Genomic DNA, 23,342 nt, shown 5'->3' with positions numbered 1-23,342 from the left:
TAGTGGAGGAGGGGATGGGCTGGAACACAGGCGGCCATCTTGAATAGGACTCTGAAGTCTTCGAGGGGATCGTTCTGACGATTCCCGCTTAATGGCGGCACAAGATGCCTCCATCTTGGGAGTGGCAGATTCTGCAGCCGGAAAAGAAGGTTCCTGAAAAATGCTCTCCAATGTCCGCGGAGTGGTGGACAGGGGGATTGAAAAAAACAAAAACATGGGGCTGGCTCGGTCTGTGGAGCTTGCGACTCTTGATATCAGAGCTGTGGGTAGGAGCCCCACGTTGGGTATACAGGTTACTTAAAAATCAAATCAAATCTTAAAAAAAAAAAAAAAAGTAAGCACGTGACCCCAGAGTACCCTCCCCCCAATATCCTGAGGCGCGGCTTTGCCAGCCCCCTATTGGGCCGCCCCTCTGTGCAGCGCTAGCCAATGAGAGTGGTGGTATGGAACGCGGGCGGTTTCCATGGGAGCGCTGGAAGGAGGGGACGGAGGTTACCTAGCAACCGGGAGATGCTGCGAGGCCGCGCCAAGCAGTCAGAAAGTGCATTCTCCCTGAGCCTGAGGAACTCGCGTCGACGACGGATCTCAGACAGGGGCGATTGCTGGTTGCCACCTTAAAATCTCCAGGGGCTCTAGGCCCCAACCTAGTCATGACGTCTCCCCTGTGCTGGGGTGCGTCAACCAACGTCCTGCATGCTCAGGACCAGGCTTCGACCTCCTCCAAAGTCAAGAGAAGTCCGACTCGGGCCAAGCACCGCCACCCCCAAGGCAAGGGCGCTGCCCACGCCTGGCTCCCACTCCTTTCCAAGGCGGGACCCCTCTACACCGGCGGGGGGACGTCCACTGTGAACGCGCAGGTGGCAGAGTTACAAAAGAAGATACAAGTGTTAGGTAAGATGGCTCGAAAGGACACCAAGAATCAGGAGTCAACAGTGTCCACCCAGCCCTTCGACCAGGCACGGTGTGACAAGGGCCTTTCCCCGGCATTCATCCAGGTGACCAGCTTCTGGAGGCAAAAATCTGTACTCGTTCGTGGTTTTCCTCATCCCTCTTATAAAATCTTCCCTGGGCCCAGAACCAGCTGGACTGTGGTTCATACTTTTGGGTAATTTCAACTCCCATCACGCACGGGGTGGTGAAGAACATAGATTCTAGAGCCAGATTTTCTGGGTTCAAATCTAGGCTCTGCGCATGCTGTTTGATCTTGGGGGACTGTGAGTAACCTAATAGGTCTCAGTTTCTCTGTTAGTAAAATGGGGATAGTGAGAGTACAGCACCCCAGATAGTTGAAATGTATAACGTGCTTAGGACAGTGCCTGGCACATTAGTAAAACACTCTAAAGTGTAAACCAATGTTTTTCAATGGAAGAGGGCTATTTTGCTCCCAAATGGACATTTGGCAATGTCTGGGGACATTTTTGGTTGTCACATTGTTGGGAGGGGGGTGCTACTGGCATTTAGTGGGTAGAGGCTAGGGATACTGCCCAACACCTGACAGTTCATGGGACAGCTCAAAACAAATAATTATCCACCCCAAATGTCAGTCGTGCCAAGGTCGGAGAATCCTGACATACACCATTAGCATTATTGTTTTGTTATTATTAGAAGGTTATCTTGCACGGTAGTTGAAGGAATGGGCTCTGGAATCCGACTTTCTGTAACCTTGAACAATCTAATAAGCCTGAGCCTCATTCTTCTCATCTGTAAATGGGTATGATATGGGGGGCACCTGGGTGGCTCAGTCAGTCAGGCACATGACACATGGTTTCAGCTCAGGTCATGATCTCACCGTTCGGCTTCGGGCTCCATGCTGACAGTTCAGGGCCTGCCTGGGATTCTCTCTCTCCCCCTCTCTCTCTGCCCCCCGCCCCGCTCATTCTCCCTCTCTTTCTTTCTCTAAGTAAATAAAAACTCTTTTAAAATGGGTATGATATGGATATGGATACATACCTATTGACATACGGTATTTGTACTCGGAAAGTTCTTTGTCCGGCATCCAACATAGAATAAGAGCTCCAACTGAAGTCTAGTTACAATATTAAGTCGATAAGAAGAGGAAGGGCTTCCCTCTGGGAAGCCCTCCACCCCCTGTGACACTGACTGTGTACCTCACATGACTCAGAGGGTGACCGGAAGGCCTTTTATGAGAGCACCCAGTGGACCATCAAGAAAAATCAGAAGACCATCGCCCAGCTCCACGAGGAGACCAGGACGCTGCGCCTGCATTTGGCGGACCTGCTCCAGGTGAGGCTGCCGAAGTGGACGAGAGGGTTCCAAGAGGCAGGGCGGCACCCCGAGGGGCAGGTGGGCTGGGTGTGTGGTGACTGAGCTCCCCTTCTTGCAGGGAGATGAGAAAATGGTCCAGGCATTGATTCGGGAGTGGAAGTCAGAGAAGCCATACCTGAAGAACAGGACAGGCCAGGTTTGTCCCACCCCACTCCACAGACCATCTGCCCTCATTTCCAGCTCGTGTCCCCTCCCCGCTGGACTCCCTGCCTCCCGTCTCACCCTCTTCTATCCTTTCTCCACACCGGCTGGCATTTAGTTATTGGCTCAATTAATCTTTATCCCACACCGACCATGTGCTAGGCATGGTTTTAGGTACTGGGGACTATGCAGTCAAAAAAAAACCAGACCAAACTTCCACTCCCCAAAACTTCATATCATAGTGGGGAAGGAAGGAAGGAAGGAAGGAAGGAAGGAAGGAAGGAAGGAAGAAGAAAGGAAGGAAGGAAGGAAGGAAGGAAGGAAGGAAGGAAGGAAGGAAGAAGGAAGGAAGGAAGAAAGAAGAAAGGAAGGAAGGAAGAAGGAAGGAAGGAAGGAAGAAGAAAGAAAGAAAGAAAGAAAGAGAAAGAAAGAAAGAAAAGAAAGAAAGAAAGAAACAAAATAACTTCCAGTAGTGACAGGAGAAATGAATAAAACAAAACAGAGTGGCTTATTAGAGATGGATAGGGCCAGGGGTTTGCACTTTAGATTGGGGGGTGGGAGTCAGCAAAGCTCCCTCTCTCTAAGAAGGTGATATTTGACCAGAGAGTGAGACAGGCAGGGAATGATGTGGGGAAAATGCTCCAGGCAGAGGGAACAGTAAGCACAAAGTCCCTGAGGTCGAAACAAGGCAGCTAGTGTGGCTGCATGGGAAGGAGGGAGTGGGCTCTGTAGGAGATGAGGTCAAGAGAGTCAGCAGGGGGGTGCCTGGGTGGCTCAGTCGGTTGAGCGTCCAACTCTTGATTGCGGCTCAGGTCCTGATCTCATGGTTCAGGGGGTCGAGCCCCACATCTGTCAGCACGGAGCCTGCCTAGGATTCTTTCCCTCTCTCTCTCTCTCTCTCCCTGCCCTCCCCCACTCGTTCTCTCTCTCTCTCTCTCTCTCTCTCTCTCAATAAAGAAACTTTTAAAAGAGAGTCAGCAGGGGCTGAACCCTGCAGGAGGCTTTGCTGGCCAGGATGAAGGGTGCAGGTTTTATGAAGAATCAGAGAAGAGGAAAATGGGCTGTGGGGATGCAGGAGTGGAAGCCGGATGGAGGTCATCCAGGTGAAGACGGTGTTGGCTGCCCTGAGACAAAAGTGGTGGAAATAGGGAGAAAGAGAGATCTCTGGGAAAACCTTTGAAACAAAACAAAGCATTGCTAACAAGCTGGACGTAGGTGGGATGGAAGAAAAGAACAGGATGACATCAAGCTTTTGGACTTGAGCCGCTGGAAGGATGAAGCTACCATGAGCCGAAAGGGAGAAGATTCAAGAAGGGCAGATTTGGAGGGAAATGATGTACTCGATTTTGGTCATGATGGTTTTGAGATGCCTGGAAGGCAGTATAAATATGGGCATATGAGCCTGTACAGCGGGGGAGGAGGGAGAGAGTCTTCAGTGTATAGGTGACCTTTAAAACCCTGAGACTGAGGGCACCTGGGTGGCTCAGTAAGTTGAGCGACTGAGTCTTGATTTCAGCTCAGGTTGTGATTTCAGGGTCGTGGTGTTGATCCCCGCATCGGGTTCCATGCTGAGCATGGAGTCTACTTAAGTTTCTCTCTCTCTCTCTCTCTCTCTCTCTCTCTCTCTCTCTTTCTCTTTCCACCCCCCCCCCCCCCCCCCCCCCCCCGCCAAGCTCGCCCTCTCTGTCTCTAAAATAAAAAATAAAACCCTGAGACTGGATAGGATCGTCGAGGGGGTGGGTGTGAACAGAGGCGAGGCTGTCTCTCCCAAGGCCAAGGAAATGCAGAAGCGACAGACAGCCGGCGTGGCAAACTGGGGAGCGGGGGTCCTGACAGCCACCAAAGAAGACAACGGGCGGGGAGAGGGGATCAACCAGGTCAGATGCTGCTGAGGCCGGGAGATGCGAAACAAAATCTGGGAGAAGAGAGGGAGGGTTAGGTGGGAGGGTTCAGGCTCCCGCTCTCGGCGCCCCCCCTCCCCCCCAGCAGGCCCTGGAGTACCTGGAGCACCAGCTGAGAGAGAAGGTGAAGCAGCTGGACGCCCTGCGGCACCAGGTGGGTTTGCAGCAGAAGTTGCTGGATGAGCTCTGTCTGCAGTACAGCCTACGCGAGCTGGAGCGGGCAGAGGCGCGAAGTGGCAACACGGAGGTGGCCAAGGTGAGGCTGTTGAGATGCAGGGGGCGGGGCGGGGGGGGGGATCCTGGGGAGAACTGGAGAGGCGAGGGGACTCAGCCCATCCTTGCTTCCCTCTAGACCTTGCGGAACCTGGAGAACCGCCTGGAGAAGGCCCGGATGAAGGCGGAAGAGGCCGAACACATCACCAGAGTATACCTGCAGCTCAAGGCCCATCTCCAGGTAAGGACCAGGACGTCTGGGGGGAGGGGTGGTGGTGGAGGCAAGGGGGAGGGCCAGCCTGCCCAGGGACGGCGGTCACAGGCCTGTCCCACCCCCCCACCCCCCAGGAGGAGAGCCTTCACTTGGAAAACCGGCTGAAATTCATGGAGGCCGAGGTGGTGAAGACAAAACGTCAACTAGAAGAACTGCAGGTGGTGGACCAGGAGGCGTCCAAAGCCCGGGACATGGCCAAGGTGCCAGCCTGCCAGGCCCCGGGGATCCTGCCCCGGCGCCACGGTCTCCTGGGGCGCAGAATCGGAACCCCAGCTGTCCTCGAGCCCCTCCCACCTACCTCCCGGGTCCCTGGGAGGTCCCAGCTTGTCCTGCTGTGCCCCTGTCGTTTCTCCAGTATCAGCTGCAGCGTTTGGAGGAGTCCGTGTTCCGAGAGCGCAAGAAGCGTGAGTGCCACATATCCGAGTGCAAGAAGCGCGCGGAGGAGAGGAAGCTGCAGAACCAACGCTTGGAGCGCAAGGTGGGCGTGTCCAGGGGGGCGGGGCGGGGCCGACGTGGCCCCGCCCGGTTCCAGCCACACCCTGACTGTTGGCCCACACCCTGGACCCGGCCCTACGCCGCACGGGTCCTGACTCCGCCCCCACCTCCACTGGATGCCAGCGCCGCTCCCACATCCCTGACCTCGCCCTCCCTCCACCTGATCGCCCCGTCTGGAGAACCTCCGGACCGCCCCTAACTCGCGGGTCTTCCCCATCCTTCCCCGTCCGCATACCCCCCACTCCGAAAGCTGAGCCTGCCTGCTAGGCCGCCCCCTCCTCACAGGCCCCGCCCCCGCTCCTGACCCCGCCTCTTTGCCCTGCCTCTGAGGCTGCGGGTCCCCGGCCCGCCCTTTCCCGCACTCCTGGCCCCGCCCCCTCCCGGGCCCCCGTCCCGAAACTCCTCTCGGGCCTGGGCCCTAAATCCTTGTCTGAGCGCTAGCCCCAGCCCTGACCTCGACCTGCGCGCAGACCCAGCGCGAGCACGTGCTGCTGCAGTCCGAAGATCTGACCCAGGAAAGACTGCGCGCCAAGGAGGAGACGCTGAAGCAGCGCTGGAGCATGTACCAGATGGAGGTGCTTTTCGGCAAGGTCAAGGACGCCACCGGCGTGGCCGATACCCACGTGAGTGCTGCCCGCTGCCCGCAACCCTCCCCGCCCTGCAGTCACGCTCGAACTGAGCCCAGGCCAGTGAAGCCAGCACACCCAGCCGCCCCTTTCTGCTGGCCCAGTTCCTCAGCACACAAGCCTGCCCTCTACTTAAAAGACACTCCTTCCTCCTCCAGTTACCGCCCCGTTTTCCTGCCGCTCCTCACAAGCAAAACCCCCTCGAGCTGTCTATACTTGCCACCATTTCCCCTCCTGTTTGCTCTCAGGCTAGCACTAACTTCTTTGGCATGTCAGCTCTGTGAGAACTGTGAGTTTGGTCTCTCCTGTGTCTCCAGTGTCTGTAACATGGTCCGGGGCACGGTAGACTGACTGCCCAGTGCCACTCTCAGACCCTTGGCAAGCTGGGCCCCTGCCCTGGGGCCTATGCTTTGCAGCATTTTCCTTGAAATTTGCTAAACCCTATGTTTCCCGCCGGTGGATACCGGTCCCACTGGACCCCAGTTCAGTCTCTCCCCTTTGGACACTCTCCCACTCGCTACTCCTCCCATAGGGCAACCCCGACCTATGGGGTCATCTGGGGCACTGTGACCAGGCAACTTTCCAGAAATCGACCTGATGGGCAGATAGCTCCGGAGATTGGCCATGCTTCCTCACTGGGTTGGGCGAGATTCACAGGCCTAACACGGATGGCAGGTTGATTTTGGAAAGCAACTCTGTTCTCTGCTGCCCTGCACCACACGCTGGTTTTACCTGATTCAAATTCCGTATAGAGACGAGGGCCCCACAAAAATTGTGTGTTGGGGACTGCCCACCCTCCAGGCAGCTCTGAGTCTAGCTCACAGAGTCCAGAAGCATCGCTGCGCAGAAGCCACCAGCTTAGGCCATCTGTCCCGCGTGCCCAGGGGAAAGGAGGAGGGGGTGCACCCAAGCCTGCCCGGGGCCCTGCCTCTGACTAGAGCTGGGCGGCCTGCAGGCGGTGGTGAGGCGGTTCCTGGCACAGGGCGACACCTTCACGCATTTGGAGGCGCTCAAGAGCAAGAACAAGCAGAGGCTGCTGACGCTGAAGCAAGAGAAGCAGCGGTTGCAGCAAGAGTTCGAAGGCCTCAAGTACTCAGGGGAGGCCACGCTGGTGAGGTGAGGCCCCGGTGCCCAAGGGAGAGAATGGGGGCCCCGGGGCTCCAAGGGGCTCCAGCGGCGACCTCCCCATCGCCTGTAGCGAGCAGAAGCTGCAGGCTGAGTTGCAGGAGCGCCTCGAGGCTGAAGAGCAGCGGCGCACCGAGGCCCAGGATAAGCTGGAACACACAATTCAGTCCATGCAGATGACCAGGGAAGGCCTTGAACACCTGGCGGGCAAAATGAAACGCATCTCCGTGGTAGGCCTCACCCGCAGGCAGCTCGGCCCACAGCCTCCCACAGCCCAAGAGGCTGGGGTTCCCGCCCCTCCTCAGGGGAGCCTACAGGGGACCCACCCTATGCCCTGCCCGGGATGTCAGAGGCCTGCCTCCAGGGGGAGACCTCCCCCACTGCTCAGAGTCCCCAACCCCTGTCCCTGCGGAGAAACCCCTTACTTCTCAAGAGGCTCAGGACTTCAGAGAGCCTGTCCCGGCTTCACCGGAAAGTCCCACCTTGCCTCCGCACCCCAAACCCCAGAGACCCCACTGCGATGCTTGGGCGGCCTGAGACAGGGGAAGCCCCAGCCTGCCGGAAGCAGAGTCCCATTTCTTCTGGCTTCTCCCGAGTTAATACTCCCTTCTCCCACTAAAACCCCTCGCTCCACCAGTTGTTTTCCTCTGGAGTTCAGAGGCTCTCCCTTCACCTGCTTGGCCCCTTGACAACAGAGGTCCCGCCGCACAGGGGAGATAGTACCACCCCTGTTTGGTGGTCCCTCACCTTCAAAAGTCTGGTTCTGGAGGGGGGAAGCCCCCCCCCCCCGCCCCCGGGCTGACTCGGCTCCGCCCCCGGCCTCAGGACGCCGGCAGGTTCGCCAGAAAGGTGCTGGATCCCAAGGCAGATGACTATCTGCCAGCCCTGCTGGGCGTCGTGGAAGAAAAGCTGCTGAAGTTGCAGGCGCAACTCGAGAGCCAGGACGTTGCCGCGATGCTGCACCACCTCGCCAACCGCGAGGTGCCGGTTCAGCCAGGGGGCGGGGCTGAGGATGCAGGGGCTGGGGCGGAAAACCAGGGAGCCGGGGACACCCCTTGGGAGACTAGGGAGGAGGCCTATGGGCCGGGAATGAGTTTCAGGGGCAACGTGTGAGGTCTGAGGGGCCGGGAGACCTTCCAGAGGGACCGGGAGGCCACTGGGCAGGGCTGGGGCTTGCGTGTGCGGGGATCAAGGGGCGGGACCCCAGGGACCAGGGGCGGGGTTGGGTATCTCGGAACGCATAATTTGGCTGGGCCCGAGTAAAACTAAACCGGAGGGGTGGGCAGAGGTCTCCTGTGGAATCAGGGTACATCTTGGAATGGGGTGAGGAAGGGGCGGGGTACAGAACTTCCCTGTAGCCTCTACCCTGCCCACTCTCTTTTGTCCCTCTCCCTCCCTCCCTCCAGTTCTACTCCATCCTGGAGGGAAGGCTGCCCCGGTACAACACCCGCATCGCTCTGCCCCTTGTCAGTCGCAAGGACAAGTTCTTCGGTCAGTACGGTCAGGGAAAAGGGGCGGAGCTGGGGGCCCAAGCCGGGCAACGAAAAGTGGTCCGAGGCCGGGCCTGGGGCCAAGGGGGGGAAGGGGGGGGAGGGGCGGTAAAATCGGGGAAGAGAAATCTGAGCCAAGAATGGGAACCCGGATCCCCTCACTGCCCTCCGCAGATGATGAGGAGAGTGAGGATGAAGAGAGCAACGTGGCGACCCGTGCGGCGCTGAAGTTCCGTTCCCAGAAATTAATTGAATCCCGCAGGAAGAAGCGCAGTCGTTCGAGGAAGTCCTAGGCTCACGCTCACACCCACCTGGTGCTTCCGGGCCCTTGCGGAGCTCCCAACCGTTCTGGGTCCAGCCTCAGGCCCTCGGGCCCCTTGGAGGGCTAAACGCGGCCGGCACAAGGGAGCGGAGAAGGCCAGTGGCGCCGGGAGTAGAAAGGGGGGCCGGGCCGCCCGACGTTCCCACAGTAAATCTTCCAAGGCCGGCCCGCGCAGGCCTCGGAATAGCGCAATAAAGGTCACCGACCAGCCCCCTGCGTATTTGCCTCTCCTTGACCCTGCATCGCTGCAAACTAAACCGGCCGCCCCTAAGATCCAGGGCCCGTAGACTCCACCTTCTCTGACCTGGGGAGTGAGGACTCCCATCAGTTGGGGACACAGATTGAGCACCCCCACCAACAGGAAAATAGGAGATACCTCCACATCTGGAGAGGATCAGGTGTGGTCCACCTTGAGGACAGGGTACTCTCCTCCTGGGGCAACAGACCCCCCCCCCCCCCCCCCCCCCGCCGCTTAGCTGTACACACTGGCTCACCCACACCTGGAGACACAGAAAAGAACCCTTCCCTGGGAGAGAGAGGTGTCCTTTCACCTGAGCACAGGTTGATATACCCCTATAGGGAAAGCCTGGACCTCTCTTCCCTGGGCCTGGGCTGGCGCTGGGGTCCAGCTGGGGGCATCCGAGAGCCGTGGGTCCTGCCCCGCCCCTGCACGGCCAGGTCGCCCCGCCCTGCCCCACGGGCCCCAACGCCCGGCCACTGCCCGCCGCCCGTCCGCCCTTCCGCCTCACTCAGCCGCGCCGTGGAGCGGGACGGGCACTGGCCATGGATCGGACAGCGGGCAAGGACCTCGCCCTGGTAAGGGGACCAGGGGTCCCGGACGCCACATCCCTGGCGATCCCAAGGTCCCGAAGCTCCAGGTCCTCGCCTTCCGGACCCTATCTCCCCCCAAATCGGACACTTGATTCCCAGCCCGGCCTCCCGGTCCCTGACCCAGTGAAGTGGCTGGTAACCTCTTAAGGATGGGGGCGTCTCCGAGCTCATCTGGGGGGGGGGGGTAGGGGACAGGGACAGACTCCGTGAGCCTGGACCCTAGGACGTCCCCGAATGCCACTCCATCCTCTCAGGACCAGGGAGGAGGGTACCCGCGGCGCCGAGGGGACTTCCCTAGCCCGGGACGCCGCCCCGAGTTTCGCAGAGTCTGACCGGGAAGGGGGAGTGGTGCCGGGAGTCCTCGCCCCGGACTTAAGTCCTCGCGGGAGAGGGGGGCCGAGGTCCCGGGCCCCCTCCCCCCGCGGCGCCCTCAGCCCGCCTCCGCGTCCAGGCGCCGCTGCAGGACTGGGGCGAGGAGACCGAGGAAGGAGCGGTGTTCAGCGTGTCCTTACGTCGGCAGCTCAGTCAGCGCTCGAGCCCGAGGGAAGGGCCTGGGGGCAGCCAGGTGAGGAAGGGGCCGGAGGGCGGAGCCGGGCCGGAGGCGACCAGGTGAGGGCGGGGCTGAGTGGAGGAGCCCGCAGGCAAAAAAGGTGAGGGCGAAGCCGAGGGGCGGGGCTGAGCCCCAGGGAGGGGCGGGGCCTAGAGGCAGACGTGGTCGCGGTAGAAAGGCGCCCCGGGGGCGGCCTGGTGAATGGGGTCGGGGCGCGCGGCGGGCCGGTCGACCGCGCGCTTCCGGAGCGGGGACCTGGGGACTAAACTGGACGGCAGGTCCGCCAGGCCTGGCCTGGGTCCGCCAGGCTTAGTGGGCGGCGCTGGAGGGAGGGGTCGTCGTTAGCGGCAGCCGGGTGAGAGCGGACCGGGGTGGAGGGCTGGGGCGGGAAAGACCAGCGAAGCGCGTCTGGAGAGCTGGGAGCCGCGCGGGGAGGGGTGCGGGCGAGTGAGTGAGGGCGCGGGGCGGGGCCCGGGGGACGACCTGGTCCCGGGCGAGTTGCGAGGGTCATTTGGGCCTGGAGCAGAATAATGAATCCAGGAGGCCGGATTCCGAGCAATGGGCGGGACCAGACGTAAGAGCGCTGCTTAGCGCTGGGCATAATTGGAAAGGGGGTGCTCCGGGCCACTCCTCTGTGTCCCTTTGCCTCCCCCCCCTTGCCCCGCAGGCCTCCAGCCCCGCTGCGGACGCTTTCCTCCATTACCGCACGAGCAAGGTGCGGGCGCTGAGGGCCGCGAGGCTGGAGCGGCTGGTGGGGGAATTGGTGTCTGGAGACCACGAGCAAGACCCGGGCTTCGTGCCTGCCTTCCTGGCCACCCACAGGGCCTTTGTATCCACTGCCCGAGTGCTGGGCCTTCTCCTGCCACCACCGCCACCGCCCCTGCCTCCAGGGTCAGTACCAACGGGTAGCCTCCGTGTTCTCACCCCCAGACTCTCCTTTGGGTGCTCGCTCCTGCATTCTTTCCCCCTAAGCTCCCCCTAGCCTCCCTCTTCTCCTGATGGGGGATTGCTTTTCCCAGGACAGAGATCAAGAAGACAGAGGCAGGAGGTCTGCCCGTCAACAAGAACTTAAGGTTGGTCTCCCATAGGTGAGGGTAGGGGGTCCTAGAGGTCCAAGGTCGATCTGAGGTGTAGGGGCCCCCAAGGTCCAGAGCTCTGGGCTGGGCTCTGAGGCCCTCCATTCTGACCAGGGCTGTGGTGTCCGTGCTGGGCTCCTGGCTCCGGGATCACCCTCAGGATTTCCGGGCTCCCCCTGCCCACTCGGACCTAGGCAGCGTCTGCACCTTTCTGGGCTGGGCGGCCCCAGCAGGGCGCGAGGCCCGGGAGGCAGAGAAGCTACTGGGAGATTTCCTGGAAGAGGACGAGCGAAAGCAGGAAGACGAGGAGCAGCCTGAGGCGTGGACAGGTGAGGAGTATGGGGCACGATAGTGCCCTGAGCAGGACTTTTCCTCCACGACCCATCCCCCAGGGGCGTTCTCCCCTCACAGAGCTGCTACAGATCTTGGGCAAAGTTCTTAACCCTGTCTGAGCCTTAGTTTCCCCACCTGTAAGATGGACCTTTTGTCTAACATATTAGCACCTGTCTAATCCTCAGCACAAAAAACACTCTACCATTGGGTCAGGACGCCCTGTGTTTCTAGCTACAACTCCTTCCATTGCTACTTACCCTAGGAGCCACAGAGAGCCGGATTCAAATTCCAGTTCTGCCATCTGCTGACTGACCTTGACACTTCAGTCTCTGAGCCTCAGTTTCCTCATCTGTGAAAGAGGGGTGATGATAGTATTTGCCTGATTGACCTCTTTATTCATTCAATACATGCGTAGCTACTGGCTCTGGGAAATAACAGTGGACCGAGCTCCCAGTTCCCTAGGGAGGACAACAGTAAACAAGGATATAAGCAAACAGTGAGGGCTTGGCAAACAGTATTATCTTCATTATTGTTGTTATCACGGATTCTCGCTTATTGGAATCTACCACCTGTAACGAAAATACATAAAAAGTCATAGTGCGATTGCTATTTTCTTGTAGAAGGGGCATCAGCAAGCTCTCTGGTCCTTTACTGAGTTTGCCCACCCGGTTGTAGAGAGCTTTGCGGGGGAGGGGAAAATATCTACCTACTTCATTCAGGTCTTCGTTCACTTCCTCAGACCTGCTTTCTCTGATCGTCTCCCCGCAAATATATCCCCCTACTCTGTGTCCTCGCCAGCCTTATTTTTCTGCAGAGCACTCACTGGCCTTGTCGCAGACTCTGTCCCCAGGGGCAGGAACAACCAAGATTTGTTGACTGAATAATTGCATCCTGCTTATAAAGTACCATCTTTCACCCATCTGTGCTCGAACTGATCCCTATCCCAAAAGCATCTAAATCCCTAACCCCCATCTTTTAATCCTCAGATTAAAGCGGCCACATTCCTCTCTGCTTTACAAAGTAGCAGCTATTTTTTTCTCTCCCTGGTGACAAAGTCTCGGTTATTTATGTAGATTTTATCCCTCCGTCTTCCCTCTTGGTTTTTTTTAAGTGTCTTTCTTCCTCTGCCTGCAGGATTTCGCCAGCTGATTTCAAGGCATTAGAGCTAAAGGGTCCAATGGGGTAGCTACTAGCCGCATGGGGTTATAGACACTGAACTTAAAATAAAAATGTCAGCGATTTGGTCACACTGGCCACATTTCTAGTGCTCATAGCCATAGTAGACAGCGCAGGTAGCAAAATGTCTCCACCACTGCAGACAATTCTATTGAAAGAACCGCCCTGAGCTGTGAGTTCTTGAAGTCAGAGGAGAAATGAACATTTATTGGACACCTACTGTGGGCCCTGCTCTGGGACACACTGCATTTTCACATCTTTCTGGGGGGGCATTACTTTTTAGTATGAAAAATTTCCGACACACAGGAAAGTGGAGAGAATGGTATAAAGAACCCTCAGACACCCCTTGCTCATTTTTAACAATTAAGAATTTGACGCAAAAATGTCTTTTCAGGATAACCTGAAAACAGATCCCATGCTGATGCCACTTCACTCGTAAATACTTAGGTATGCGCCTTAACTGCCAAGGACTTTTTTTTTAATATTTATTTATTTTTGAGAAAGACAGAGACAGAGTGTGAGCGGGGGAGGGGCAGAGAGAGAGGGAGACACAGGATCTGGAGGAGGCTCCAGGGTCTGAGCTGTCAGCACAGAGCCCGACTCGAACTCACAGACTATGAGATCATGACCTGAGCCGAAGTCGGAGGCTTAACTGACTGAGCCACCCAGGCGCCCCTGACAAGGGCTTTTTTTTTTTAAATATAAACTTGTGCCTACAATCTTTTCCAACAAAATCAGCAATAATTACTTAATTTCAAAAAATACCTAGTCCAGAATCAAATCCCCCCATTGTCCCTAAATGGTTTGGTTTTTTTGTTTGTTTGTTTTTTTGTTTTGTTTTTTTTACAGTTGTTTCTTTGAAATCCAAACATCCATTAAGGCACTTGGTCTTCCTTCTTTTTTTTTTTTTTTTAAAGTTTATTTATTTATTTAGAGAAAAAGTGCACATGAGGGAGGGGCCAAGAGAGAGAATCCCAAGCAGGATCCACACTGTCAGTATGGAGCCCGACACAGGGCTTGAACCCATGAACCGTGAGACCATGACCTGAGCCAAAGTCAAACGCTTAACTGACTGAGCCACCCAGGCACCCCAGGGCGCTTGGTCTTTCATTTCTTAGGTCTCTTTTATTCTATCACATTCTCCCTTTGCCTTTTGTTTATGTCATTGGGCAGGGAGGGGGGGGGGATGAGTCATTTGTCCTGAGGAAGGTCTCACATTCTCCACTTACCTGTTCGCTGTCTCATGGTGACATGTAGCATGTTCTTCTATCCCCATATTTGCTGTAAGACCTACAGATTTGATTAATTGAGGTGCAATTTTTTTTCCAATGACAACTTTTTAAAACTAGGATTTTGCAACACCATCTGTCCTAATTTGAAATTAAAGACAGCTAATTAAATGCACTTACAAAGGTAAGTAAAAAATAATACTATGGTGCTGTAACTCTAATATGAAGGAGAAATAAAGTGAAAGCAGCTCATACAATAATAAACTATGCTTGTTGCTGTGTTAGCCCTTAGGCATGTCTTACTAGGGGACGTGATGAGGTTGTCCAGAGCCTTTGTCTCTCATAGCGTCATGGTGAATGTGACAGTCACAAACACCAACTAATGCACCACACAGGTGCAGTAGCATAAACATTGGGGACATCGCTTTCCAGAATGGTGAACACTCGTAATTTCCAAACAAAAAGGACCAGACTTTGACAGTTCTTGCAGTCCTGGAGCCAAACTAATGGGTGGTCATGAGCAAGAGAGTTGGGTTGTAGGTGCAGATTATTGTAAACAGGTTTTCCAAAGACGCAAATGTCCTGAAGTGGCATTTGGAGGTGGAGTGGCACAAATTCACTGAGCCTGTCCGCTCCCTGGTGGCAGATTTCGATTTCCAAAATGTCCCCTAGGGGGCGCCACCACCGAATCCCACTATGGGAAAAATCATTTCTTTCTTTTTTTCTTTCTTTTTTTTTTTTAATTAAGTAGAATCCACGCCCAACATGGGCTTGAACTCACGACCCTGATACCAAGAGTCTCATGCTGTACTGGTTGAGCCAGCCAGGCGCCCCAAAAATCATTCCTATTGATTATTTTATGGCAGTCTAGTATGTATGATCCTGTTTGATTTTTTAAAAATCCAGATAAAGAAATCAAGGCACAAGGGAGGTTAAAGTTCACATAGCAAGCCTGGGGGACAAATTTGGATTTGGACTTGGGACTGCCAATAGCCTTCCCTTACCTAGAAAATCATACCACCTCTCGCCACAATAGGGTAGACAGATCTTATTTCAATATAGGTTCAAAGACAAAACAAAACAAATAAAAAAAAACCCACAAACCTCTCTTTTCTACTGTAACCTGTAAGCACCTGGCTTCAAATCCCTGCCCTGCCATTCCCTGAAGGTGCGACTTAGGGCAAATTTTTCCTCCCTCAGTTTCCCCATCTGTGGAAGGTAGATAATAGTACCTCCCTCACTGGGTTACTGTGTTAAATCGCCTAGTGTGGACTACCACCCAAGGCGCTAAATGAACGTTTCTGTTGCTCTGACACCCTTAAAAATCCTCAGGGAGGTTTCCATTTTGCAGATAAGTAAAGTGAGACTCAGAGACACTAAGGCACTCGTCCCAGGTCCCAAAGCCAGTCCTGGATTCGAACCCCTTCTTATACTCCCTCAGTACCTCCTGGAGCTACCCAGACCCCACGCCCAGACTCCCCAGAAGGCTGCTGGGAAGAGGAGGAAGCAGTGGCGCGGGAAGGCCCTGAGCTCCTAGACTTCAGTGTAGACGAAGTGGCCGAGCAGCTGACCCTGATGGATGTGGTGAGGCCCCGGTGGGACGCGGTAATGGGGCGGGTTCCGCGGAGCACAGATCCCACCCACCCACCCCCACCGCCTCCCTTCACCCAGGAGCTCTTTTCTCGGGTGCGGCCCTGCGAGTGCCTGGGCTCCGTGTGGTCACAGCGAGACCGTCCAGGGGCCGCAGGCACTGCCCCCACTGTGCGAGCCACTGTGACCCAGTTCAACATGGTGATCGGTTGCGTGCTGGGCTCCGTGCTCGGAGCGCAGGGCCTGGCCGCCCCACAGAGGGCGCAGCGGCTGGAGAAGTGGATCCGCATCGCCCAGGTGCTTGTTGGGGGGTGGGGGGCGGGGGTGGGGCATGGGGTGGGGAACAGGCCTGAGAGGCCGGGGACTGGAGGCGGAAGGCCCAAGACAGGGCTCTGGCAACGAGGGGAGGGTTGGGGTTGCGAGGTACCTAAGGGAAAGCCTGGAAGGGGTCCAGGACTGCAGAGGGTCACTGTGGGTTTAGGGATAAGAGGATGGGGTGGGAGAAGGTAATGGGGAGGCCGTGGATTGGAGGAAGGACCGAAGCCCGGAGAAGGGGGCGGAGGTCCCTACAGGGACTGGGTAGGGTAGGGGCGGGGCAAGAGCCTCAAGGCTGAAGAAGAGAAACAAATTGGGGGCCCAGTAGAGTGGGGGGGGGGGGGGAAGGGGGGAAAGAGGGTAAACGGTTGATACCCACGCGGGGGTGAGACATAGCTTCGGGGAGGAGAGGTCTGGGTCCTGGGGAGATACTGTGGGCACCTCTAGGGCTCGGGGAGAAGCGAGGAACGGGGACAGGTGCCAGGTAAGGAGTGGAGGGGCAGGTGGGGGAGAGTGGAGGATCCCGAGGGAGGAGGCTGACTCTTGGTAGCCTGTCAGATGGGGGGCGAGTTGTAGGAGTCTGGCCTGGGGTCAGGAGTCTCGGATCAAAGGTGGATCATAGCTGGGGGTCAGGCTTGGGGTGTGACCAGCGCCCCCGCCCCACCCGTCCAGCGCTGCCGCGAACTGCGGAACTTCTCCTCCCTGCGCGCCATACTGTCAGCCCTGCAGTCTAACCCCATCTACCGCCTCAAGCGGAGCTGGGGCGCCGTTAGCCGGTGAGGACGGGAGAAGGAGGGAAGGAGGGTTGGTGACGCTGGGGCGGGCCCTCCTCCTCCCCAGCGTCGCTCTGACCTTCCCAGGCGCTGATCCGTGACCCCTCTCTTGCCCCCGCCCCAGGGAACGGTTATCCACTTTCAGAAAACTCTCGCAGATTTTCTCCGATGAGAACAACCACCTCAGCAGTAGAGAGATTCTTTCCCAGGTAAAGATGGGTGTGGACCCCGGGGATCCCCCGCCCCCAAAAAGGGACCTGGGGCCGGGCAGGGCATGGCTTGTCATTGTCATAACATTCAGTGTCCTTCCAACACACCTCAGCAATGACCTTCCCCCGTGTTAGCGGACAGCCCCAGGGCTTTACTGCCTCGGCCGGCCGCCCTCCTTACAGCTCATACGCAGTGACTGCCTTGTTTATTCATTCAACAAATACCAGAAGTTACATGGAGAAGGTCGCTTGGGGCCAGAGTCCTAGCAAAGAGTAAAAAAATAAAATAGTGCTAGGACTTGACTTTGAGAAGCAAAACTAAAACTTGCGTGCCCGCGAGGCTGACGAGGTGTAGGCCAGATTTAGATTTTAACTGCAGCTGGGTGCTGGTTCTTAGGGTGAATCCAGACTAGATGGAATGTGAAGCCTGTTCCTTCGGCCCAGAACATTCTTCACATTCACCTTCTTCAGGTCTCGCTTCGCCTGCTGCCTTATCGCCCTTATCTCTGCCTGGTACATGTGTCGCTTGGTTATTGCTGCCTCTCCCTGGCTAATGTCTGCTCTGCGAAGCCAGGATTTTCTGGTCTCTTTGGCTCACCGCTCCCTCCCTAGCACTCAGAACAGAGCCTGGCCCAGAGTAGCTGCTCAATAAATGTCTGTGAGTGAATGCATGTCTCGAATAAGGATAAGAGGTCAAGGAGCAGGGAGCTCTGAATTCAGCGCCTACCGTGTGGCGGGCACTGTGCCAGGAGACTCCTACCATGAGCCAGACAGACGAGGTTCCTGCCCTGGGGGGGGGATATCAGGCCTTATATAGGGAGACACACAACACGATAATAACGGCCTAGCGATGATATAATGAATTACCAGATAGAGCGATGCTGTGAAGGCAAGGTTCAGGGTATGGATAGCAGGCCTGTGCCATTCAGGCCGGGACAAGCCTTCTCGCCCGGGTTGAGGCCAGCCCTGGAGGAGGCCAGGGCCTGCCCCTTGTTGCTAATCGGCTCACTTCCCTTGTTCGGTTTTCCCCTGGTGGCCGCTGAAGGCAAACAGGTGTAGGTGGTGAGTCTTGAGGCATGTTTCCTGAGAAAAAGGGTCAGAGAGACCCCAGGACTGCTCAGTTCTTCCCTTCCCCCAGGAGGAGGCCACCGAGGGCCCCCAAGAGGAGGACCCCCTCCCAGGAAGCCTGCCCCCAGTGAGTGAGGTGGTTTGGGATGGGGGGGACGAGCAGAATCTTCACGGAATGGGGTGCTACGTGATGGGGTCAGTGACGGCTGAGAGTGACTGGAGTTCTGGGGCCACAGAAACTGCCCCCAGGCCCTGTCCCTTACCTTGGCACCTTTCTCACGGACCTGGTTATGCTGGACACAGCCCTGCCGGACATGCTGGAGGTCTGACCCCTGACCCTTGACTCCTGACCCCAGCACCACTTCCCCTCAGCACAGTGGGCCTCCTGACATCCCCCCCCGACCCTGCCCGCACTCCCTACCCCAGCCCCCTTAGCGCAGTGGGGCTCCTGACATCCCAGCCCCTGACCTTGACCCTCAGTCCTCGGTTCTGGAGGCTCCAGTTCAGACAAAGTTTGCCCCCAGGGGGATCTCATCAACTTTGAGAAGAGGAGGAAGGTGAGTGGCACTGGGTGGGCATGGGGGGACAGGGTGGGGGCAGGGCCAGGGCAGGTTCTCAGAGGCCCCGCCCCCTCAGGAGTGGGAGATCCTGGCCCACATCCAGCAGCTGCAGAAGCGCTGTCGGAACTATTGCCTGAGTCCCCGCACACCCATCCTGGTGGCCCTGCGTGCCCAGCGCCAGCTCAGCGAGGAGCAGAGGTGACTCAGTCCAGCCACCATCCCCCCGCGATGGCACACACGTATCGCTCCACCTCCTCAGACACCCTCCTGAGCCCCGACCCCCAACCTATGACCTTGCATTTCCCCCAGTCCACTGAGGGTCCCAGTTCACCTCAGATTTTGACCCCATCTGACTTTCTGACTTCAGCCTTTCATGGACAGCTGGCCATTCCAGTCACCTGTCCCATCCGTTTGCCTCCCCACCTTCTGACCCTATCTGGCCTATGACCCCATTTGTAACCCCAGTCTGGATCTCTGAGCCCAGTCATTGACCCCCGGTTCTGAATAACTGACTCCAACTTTGATGGGCATCTGACCATCCAACTCAACTCTCCCAACCGTTTCTTTTCATTCTGTTGAATCCATTGCCCCAGTCATTGACCCCAATGATCACTCGACCTGGAACTCTATCTTTGACCCAATTTTACTCCTCAATCCCACGCAGCCAATCCCCACGTGACCTGCCAACCAAGCCATCCCTTCTCATAACTAATAAGACCCCGGTGGCCCAATAGCCCGCCATTTACTACCCTGACACTGACGCTTGGTGCCCAACTCCTGCCACACCCCCGCCCATGCCCCCAAAATCTGGCCCTTCACTGATTCTAGCCAAGCTTTCAGCTCATTCCCTGCTGCTTCCTGGCCCCGCCCCACCCCATGTGCACCTTGACTCCTCAGCTACCATGTCTCCCGTGTCATTGAGCCGCCAGCTGCCTCCTGCCCCAGCTCCCCACGCATCCGACGGCGCCTCAGCCTCACCAAGCGCCTCAGTGCGTGAGTCTCGGGGTGTGCGTGGGGACAGGGGTGGGCAGAGATGGGAGAGCGCTCCTGGGCCCGAGGCTGATCTCCTCCTCATCCCTCGTCTCTATCTTTAGAAAGCTGTCCCGAGAGAAGGGCTCATCCCCTGGTGGGAGTCCTGGGGACCCCTCGTCCCCCGCCTCCAGGTGAGTATCCCAGTTAGTGAAAGGAGTGGAGATGGCAGGGTCAGAGGTCAGGGCAGCCGCTCGACCTCAGGCTCTGTATCTCCCTCAGTCTTTCCCCAGGGTCCCCGCCATCTAGTCCTAGAACCAGAGACCCTCCTCCTGGCAGTCCCCCGGCCTCTCCAGGGCCCCAGAGCCCCACCACCAAGGTACCGAGACTGCCTGTGTGCGTGTGGGACTGTGGACACCCAGGGCCGTGTGTGTGTGTGTGTGTGTGTGTGCGCGTGCATGCGCGTGTGTGGTTTCATGACCAGGCATGTACATAAGAGGCCGTACACGTGCTTGGCTGAGCACCCTGGGTGTCTGTCCAGGAGACCCCGTGCATCTCCATGGCCCTGTTTGAGGGATTATCCCTCAGTCTGGCTTGTGCTCGGACCTGGACCCATGAGTCAGCTTGCCCACAGGGCACTTTTGGGTGTGATCACACCTTTGCAAGGATATGTGTGTCCCCAGGAATGCGCATACCTAGAGTGGAAACATGGGCATAAATATCCCCAGTATCCACGGGACCGTGAACGGGGCTGTTGATGGACTTGTGGATGTACAACAATCATAAGCGTTGTGTGTATTTGCTGCTGTCCGTGTACATAGGAGTTCTCATGTGTCTATTGGCCATGTGTAAGTTTGTCTTTGTAACAGGGCACGAAGGTCTGTATGTGATGGGATGGCGTAGATGTGGGCTCGCGAGTGCAACCTGATTGCCCGTCCCCAGGCTCCAGTTGTGTAGCGGGATGTATAAGGCTCCCACCACTCAGCCCCACCCCCGCTGCCTACAGCTGCCCCTGAGCCCGGACCTGGCAGGCCCCCGGCCCTTGGCTTTGCCTCTGAGCAGCTCTCACATCTCCTTACCGGGGCAGCAGGGATCAGAGGCTCGAGTCATCCGCGTCAGCATTGACAATGACCACGGGAACCTGTATCGGAGCATCTTGGTGAGGGGTTGGGCCGGGAACCTGCCGGGGCAGCCCTGCCCTTGGAACTTGGCGGTCACGCCTCACCACCCACCTTCTCTTCCCAGCTCACCAGTCAGGACAAGGCCCCCAGCGTGGTGCAGCGAGCCCTGCAAAAGCACAATGTGGCCGAGCCCTGGGCCCGTGACTACCAGCTTTTCCAAGTCCTTCCGGGGGACAGGGGTGAGTAGGGACTGCTTGGAGGCTGGACTGGGGATTAGCTAGGAGGGCAGCAGGTTGATGAGGGTCAAGACTGGCCTTAACAGGGCCGTGAGGTGGTTCCAGTCGGACACAGAGTAAGGGTAAGATAAAGCAGGGTGGGGGTAAGAGGCAGTAAAATATCCGTGCCTTGATTTTGTGGGGTCATGAGGTTGCCCTGGCTGTGTGAGAGAAAGGGGGACACGACAGGTGTCTTGTTGGGATCTGTGGGGAAATGAAATTGTCCAGGGTCACATGGGAGAGGGAGGAAAGGAGGTTGCCTTGGCTTAAATTTGTAGGATCATGAGGTTGTTCAGGCTCAGCCTGGCGGGGTGGGGGTCTAAAGAGGGGTCTGGGCTTGAGTTTGTGAAGAAATGGGTTTGTCCCAGCTCAGCATGGGGACCCTGCAGTCTCTGAATGTGGCACGCCACGTGGTATTGAAATTCAGGGTAGGGGGAACATGATGATGCCCAATCCAGACACAGATCGAAGGTTCCCCAGTTCTCAAGAAGGAGAGGACACGACATGAGTTTGGGGGGACGTTAAGAAGGAATATAGGAAATTGTTCAACTATCAAGTGCGAGGGCCACAGACTATACAGGCTGGATGTAGGAAGTCAGAAGGTGTCCAAGTTCATGGTGAGGGCGGCAGGAACTTGGCTGGGAGTTGGCCGGGTGAAAAGGAAGTTGTTTGGGATGGGTGACCCGAGTTTGTCCAGCCTTCTGGCACAGGCTGCGTAGACTCCAGAGAGAAATAGCGGGAGGTTGTCCAGGTCCGTGGCGGATGTGGTGGGAGAGACTTGAGGTTGTGCAGGCTTTGAGTGGGAAGGTGTCCAGGTTCCCCACGAGAGGACGGCTCAGCACTGGCTGAAGGGACCCAGGGTGGTTGTGCCAGAGTAAATGGCAGAAGGTTACTTCGGTCTTTCGTGGTGGGATATGAGGTGGTGCAGCCCTTTTACCGTCATGTCCACCCCTGGCCAGAGCTGCCGATTCCTGACAACGCTAATGTCTTCTATGCAATGAGTCCAGCCGCCCCTAGAGACTTTGTGCTGCGGCGGAAGGAGGGGGCCCGGCACACACCTACCATCTCCTCGACCTGAGGGGGCCCTCTTCTCCCTCTAGGGGCCTGGCCCCTGCCACCATGGATGTGGGGAGAGGCCTCCTCTCCCAGAAAAGTCCCATTCCCCCATAGAGCCATTGTGCTCTGTACTGTGTGACCCCCACCCCCCACGCCCAACTTCATCGAATGCCATCTCTCTGACACTCCCGGTACTTGATCCTTATTCCAAAGCCATCAGCCCATGAGTGGCCGGATGAAGAGTTTCATCCCATAAACATAGAAGGCAGGTGGGGCACGGATGGGGACAGGGGGGGTCAGACCTTTCCCCAGAGAAATCTGACAACCCGGGGGGACGGAAGTGGATGAAAACAGTGCCCAAGGTTATGAAACAGGAGATGGGTCTTGTCTGTTCTGTGCCTCGTGTTCTCTCTTGATCAAGATCAAAATTAAAAAACAAAAACTGAAAAAAACCCCAACGGCCTCATGAAAGGGTCTGGGCGAGACATGACCGGATGCCGGAGGGGGAGGGGCTGTCACACACGCAGGGGGCGGGACTCCCCAACATTTGGCGGGGGGCGATACGCTGCTTTTCCGCCATGGGTGTGGGAGACTGAAGAAGTCAAATTCCACTGGCATCTGAGACAAGCGACATCATCACCCTTAAGTCAATGGGGTGTGAGGATGAGAGGGGTACCCTGTCTCTCTGTGCTGGGGTAGGAAGAAGAAACAGAGCAGGTAGAGATAAAGGGACCCATAAGGCCACCTGCAACACAGTCCTAACAACAGAAACAACTACATTCATTTTTTTGTAAGTTTATTTATTTATTTAGAGAGTGTGTGGTGGGGACGGGCAGAGAGAGAGAGAGAGAGAGAGGGAGAGAGAGAATCCCAAGCAGGCTCTGCGCTGAGTGCGATGCGGGGCGCGGAACCTGACTCGGGGCTTAAACTCACGAACTGCAGGATCATGTCCCCGAGCCGAAGTTGGACGCTTAACGGACTGAGCCACCCCGGCGCCCGCCACAACCGCATTCTTAGCAATAGTGTGTTCACGTAGGAACTTCTACTCCACGCTGTACATCAACTAGGGGCTTTATATATCTCACTGTTAATCAGGGTTCTTTGTGCTTCGAGTGTTCAGAAACCCAATTAAAACAGACATGCAAAACGGGAAACGAATGGCTCGTGTATTCGAAAGGTTCAGTTGAGTCCAGCGTCAGTCACCATTGGATCCAGGGATTCCAAACATATCAGGATTTTGTTGCGGTCTTTGGGCTCTGATTTGCTGAGGAGACTGTACCCGCCCCCCACTCCCCACCAAATCGAGCCACCATCTGTGGCAATAGAGCGACCACTGAT

The 23,342-nt window shown here is 56.8% G+C and overlaps 2 protein-coding genes across 5 annotated transcripts; both read left to right on the top strand.

The window, feature by feature from the left end:
* Positions 1 to 60: 60 nt before the first annotated feature.
* On the top strand, positions 61 to 9,083 carry ODAD3 (outer dynein arm docking complex subunit 3). Of its 3 annotated transcripts, none has more exons than XM_019427639.2 (13): positions 61 to 891; positions 2,123 to 2,244; positions 2,345 to 2,422; positions 4,417 to 4,584; positions 4,681 to 4,782; positions 4,890 to 5,015; positions 5,171 to 5,293; positions 5,781 to 5,933; positions 6,892 to 7,052; positions 7,135 to 7,291; positions 7,887 to 8,042; positions 8,468 to 8,552; positions 8,726 to 9,083. In XM_019427639.2, exons 1-13 carry the CDS (start codon positions 651 to 653, stop codon positions 8,842 to 8,844), a joined length of 1,791 nt encoding a protein of 596 aa, XP_019283184.2. In that variant the 5' UTR covers positions 61 to 650; the 3' UTR covers positions 8,845 to 9,083. The 3 variants fall into 3 exon arrangements, with proteins under 3 accessions (XP_019283184.2, XP_019283185.2, XP_019283183.2); XM_019427638.2 differs by having other exon boundaries at positions 326 to 891; positions 4,414 to 4,584; XM_019427640.2 differs by lacking the exon at positions 7,887 to 8,042 and having other exon boundaries at positions 4,414 to 4,584.
* A 354-nt stretch (positions 9,084 to 9,437) lies between these two features.
* Positions 9,438 to 22,331, top strand: RGL3 (ral guanine nucleotide dissociation stimulator like 3). Of its 2 annotated transcripts, XM_019427643.2 has the most exons (19): positions 9,464 to 9,689; positions 10,156 to 10,269; positions 10,922 to 11,145; positions 11,274 to 11,327; positions 11,445 to 11,659; positions 15,510 to 15,652; positions 15,740 to 15,955; positions 16,646 to 16,749; positions 16,871 to 16,955; positions 18,094 to 18,150; positions 18,260 to 18,346; positions 18,548 to 18,580; positions 18,660 to 18,781; positions 19,481 to 19,576; positions 19,678 to 19,746; positions 19,835 to 19,931; positions 20,559 to 20,711; positions 20,798 to 20,912; positions 21,908 to 22,331. In XM_019427643.2, the coding sequence occupies exons 1-19, from the start codon at positions 9,657 to 9,659 to the stop codon at positions 22,024 to 22,026; spliced, it is 2,136 nt and encodes a 711-aa protein (XP_019283188.1). In that variant the 5' UTR covers positions 9,464 to 9,656; the 3' UTR covers positions 22,027 to 22,331. The 2 variants fall into 2 exon arrangements, with proteins under 2 accessions (XP_019283189.1, XP_019283188.1); XM_019427644.2 differs by lacking the exons at positions 20,798 to 20,912; positions 21,908 to 22,331 and having other exon boundaries at positions 9,438 to 9,689; positions 19,481 to 19,572; positions 20,559 to 20,675.
* Positions 22,332 to 23,342: the final 1,011 nt, after the last annotated feature.

This window comes from Panthera pardus, unplaced genomic scaffold (genome assembly GCF_024362965.1).
Source record: "Panthera pardus isolate Hobbes unplaced genomic scaffold, ASM2436296v1 HiC_scaffold_8, whole genome shotgun sequence".
NCBI classification, from domain to species: domain Eukaryota; kingdom Metazoa; phylum Chordata; class Mammalia; order Carnivora; family Felidae; genus Panthera; species Panthera pardus.
Note: the sequence above shows the minus strand (reverse complement) of the source record. Positions and strands in the feature narration are given on the sequence as shown.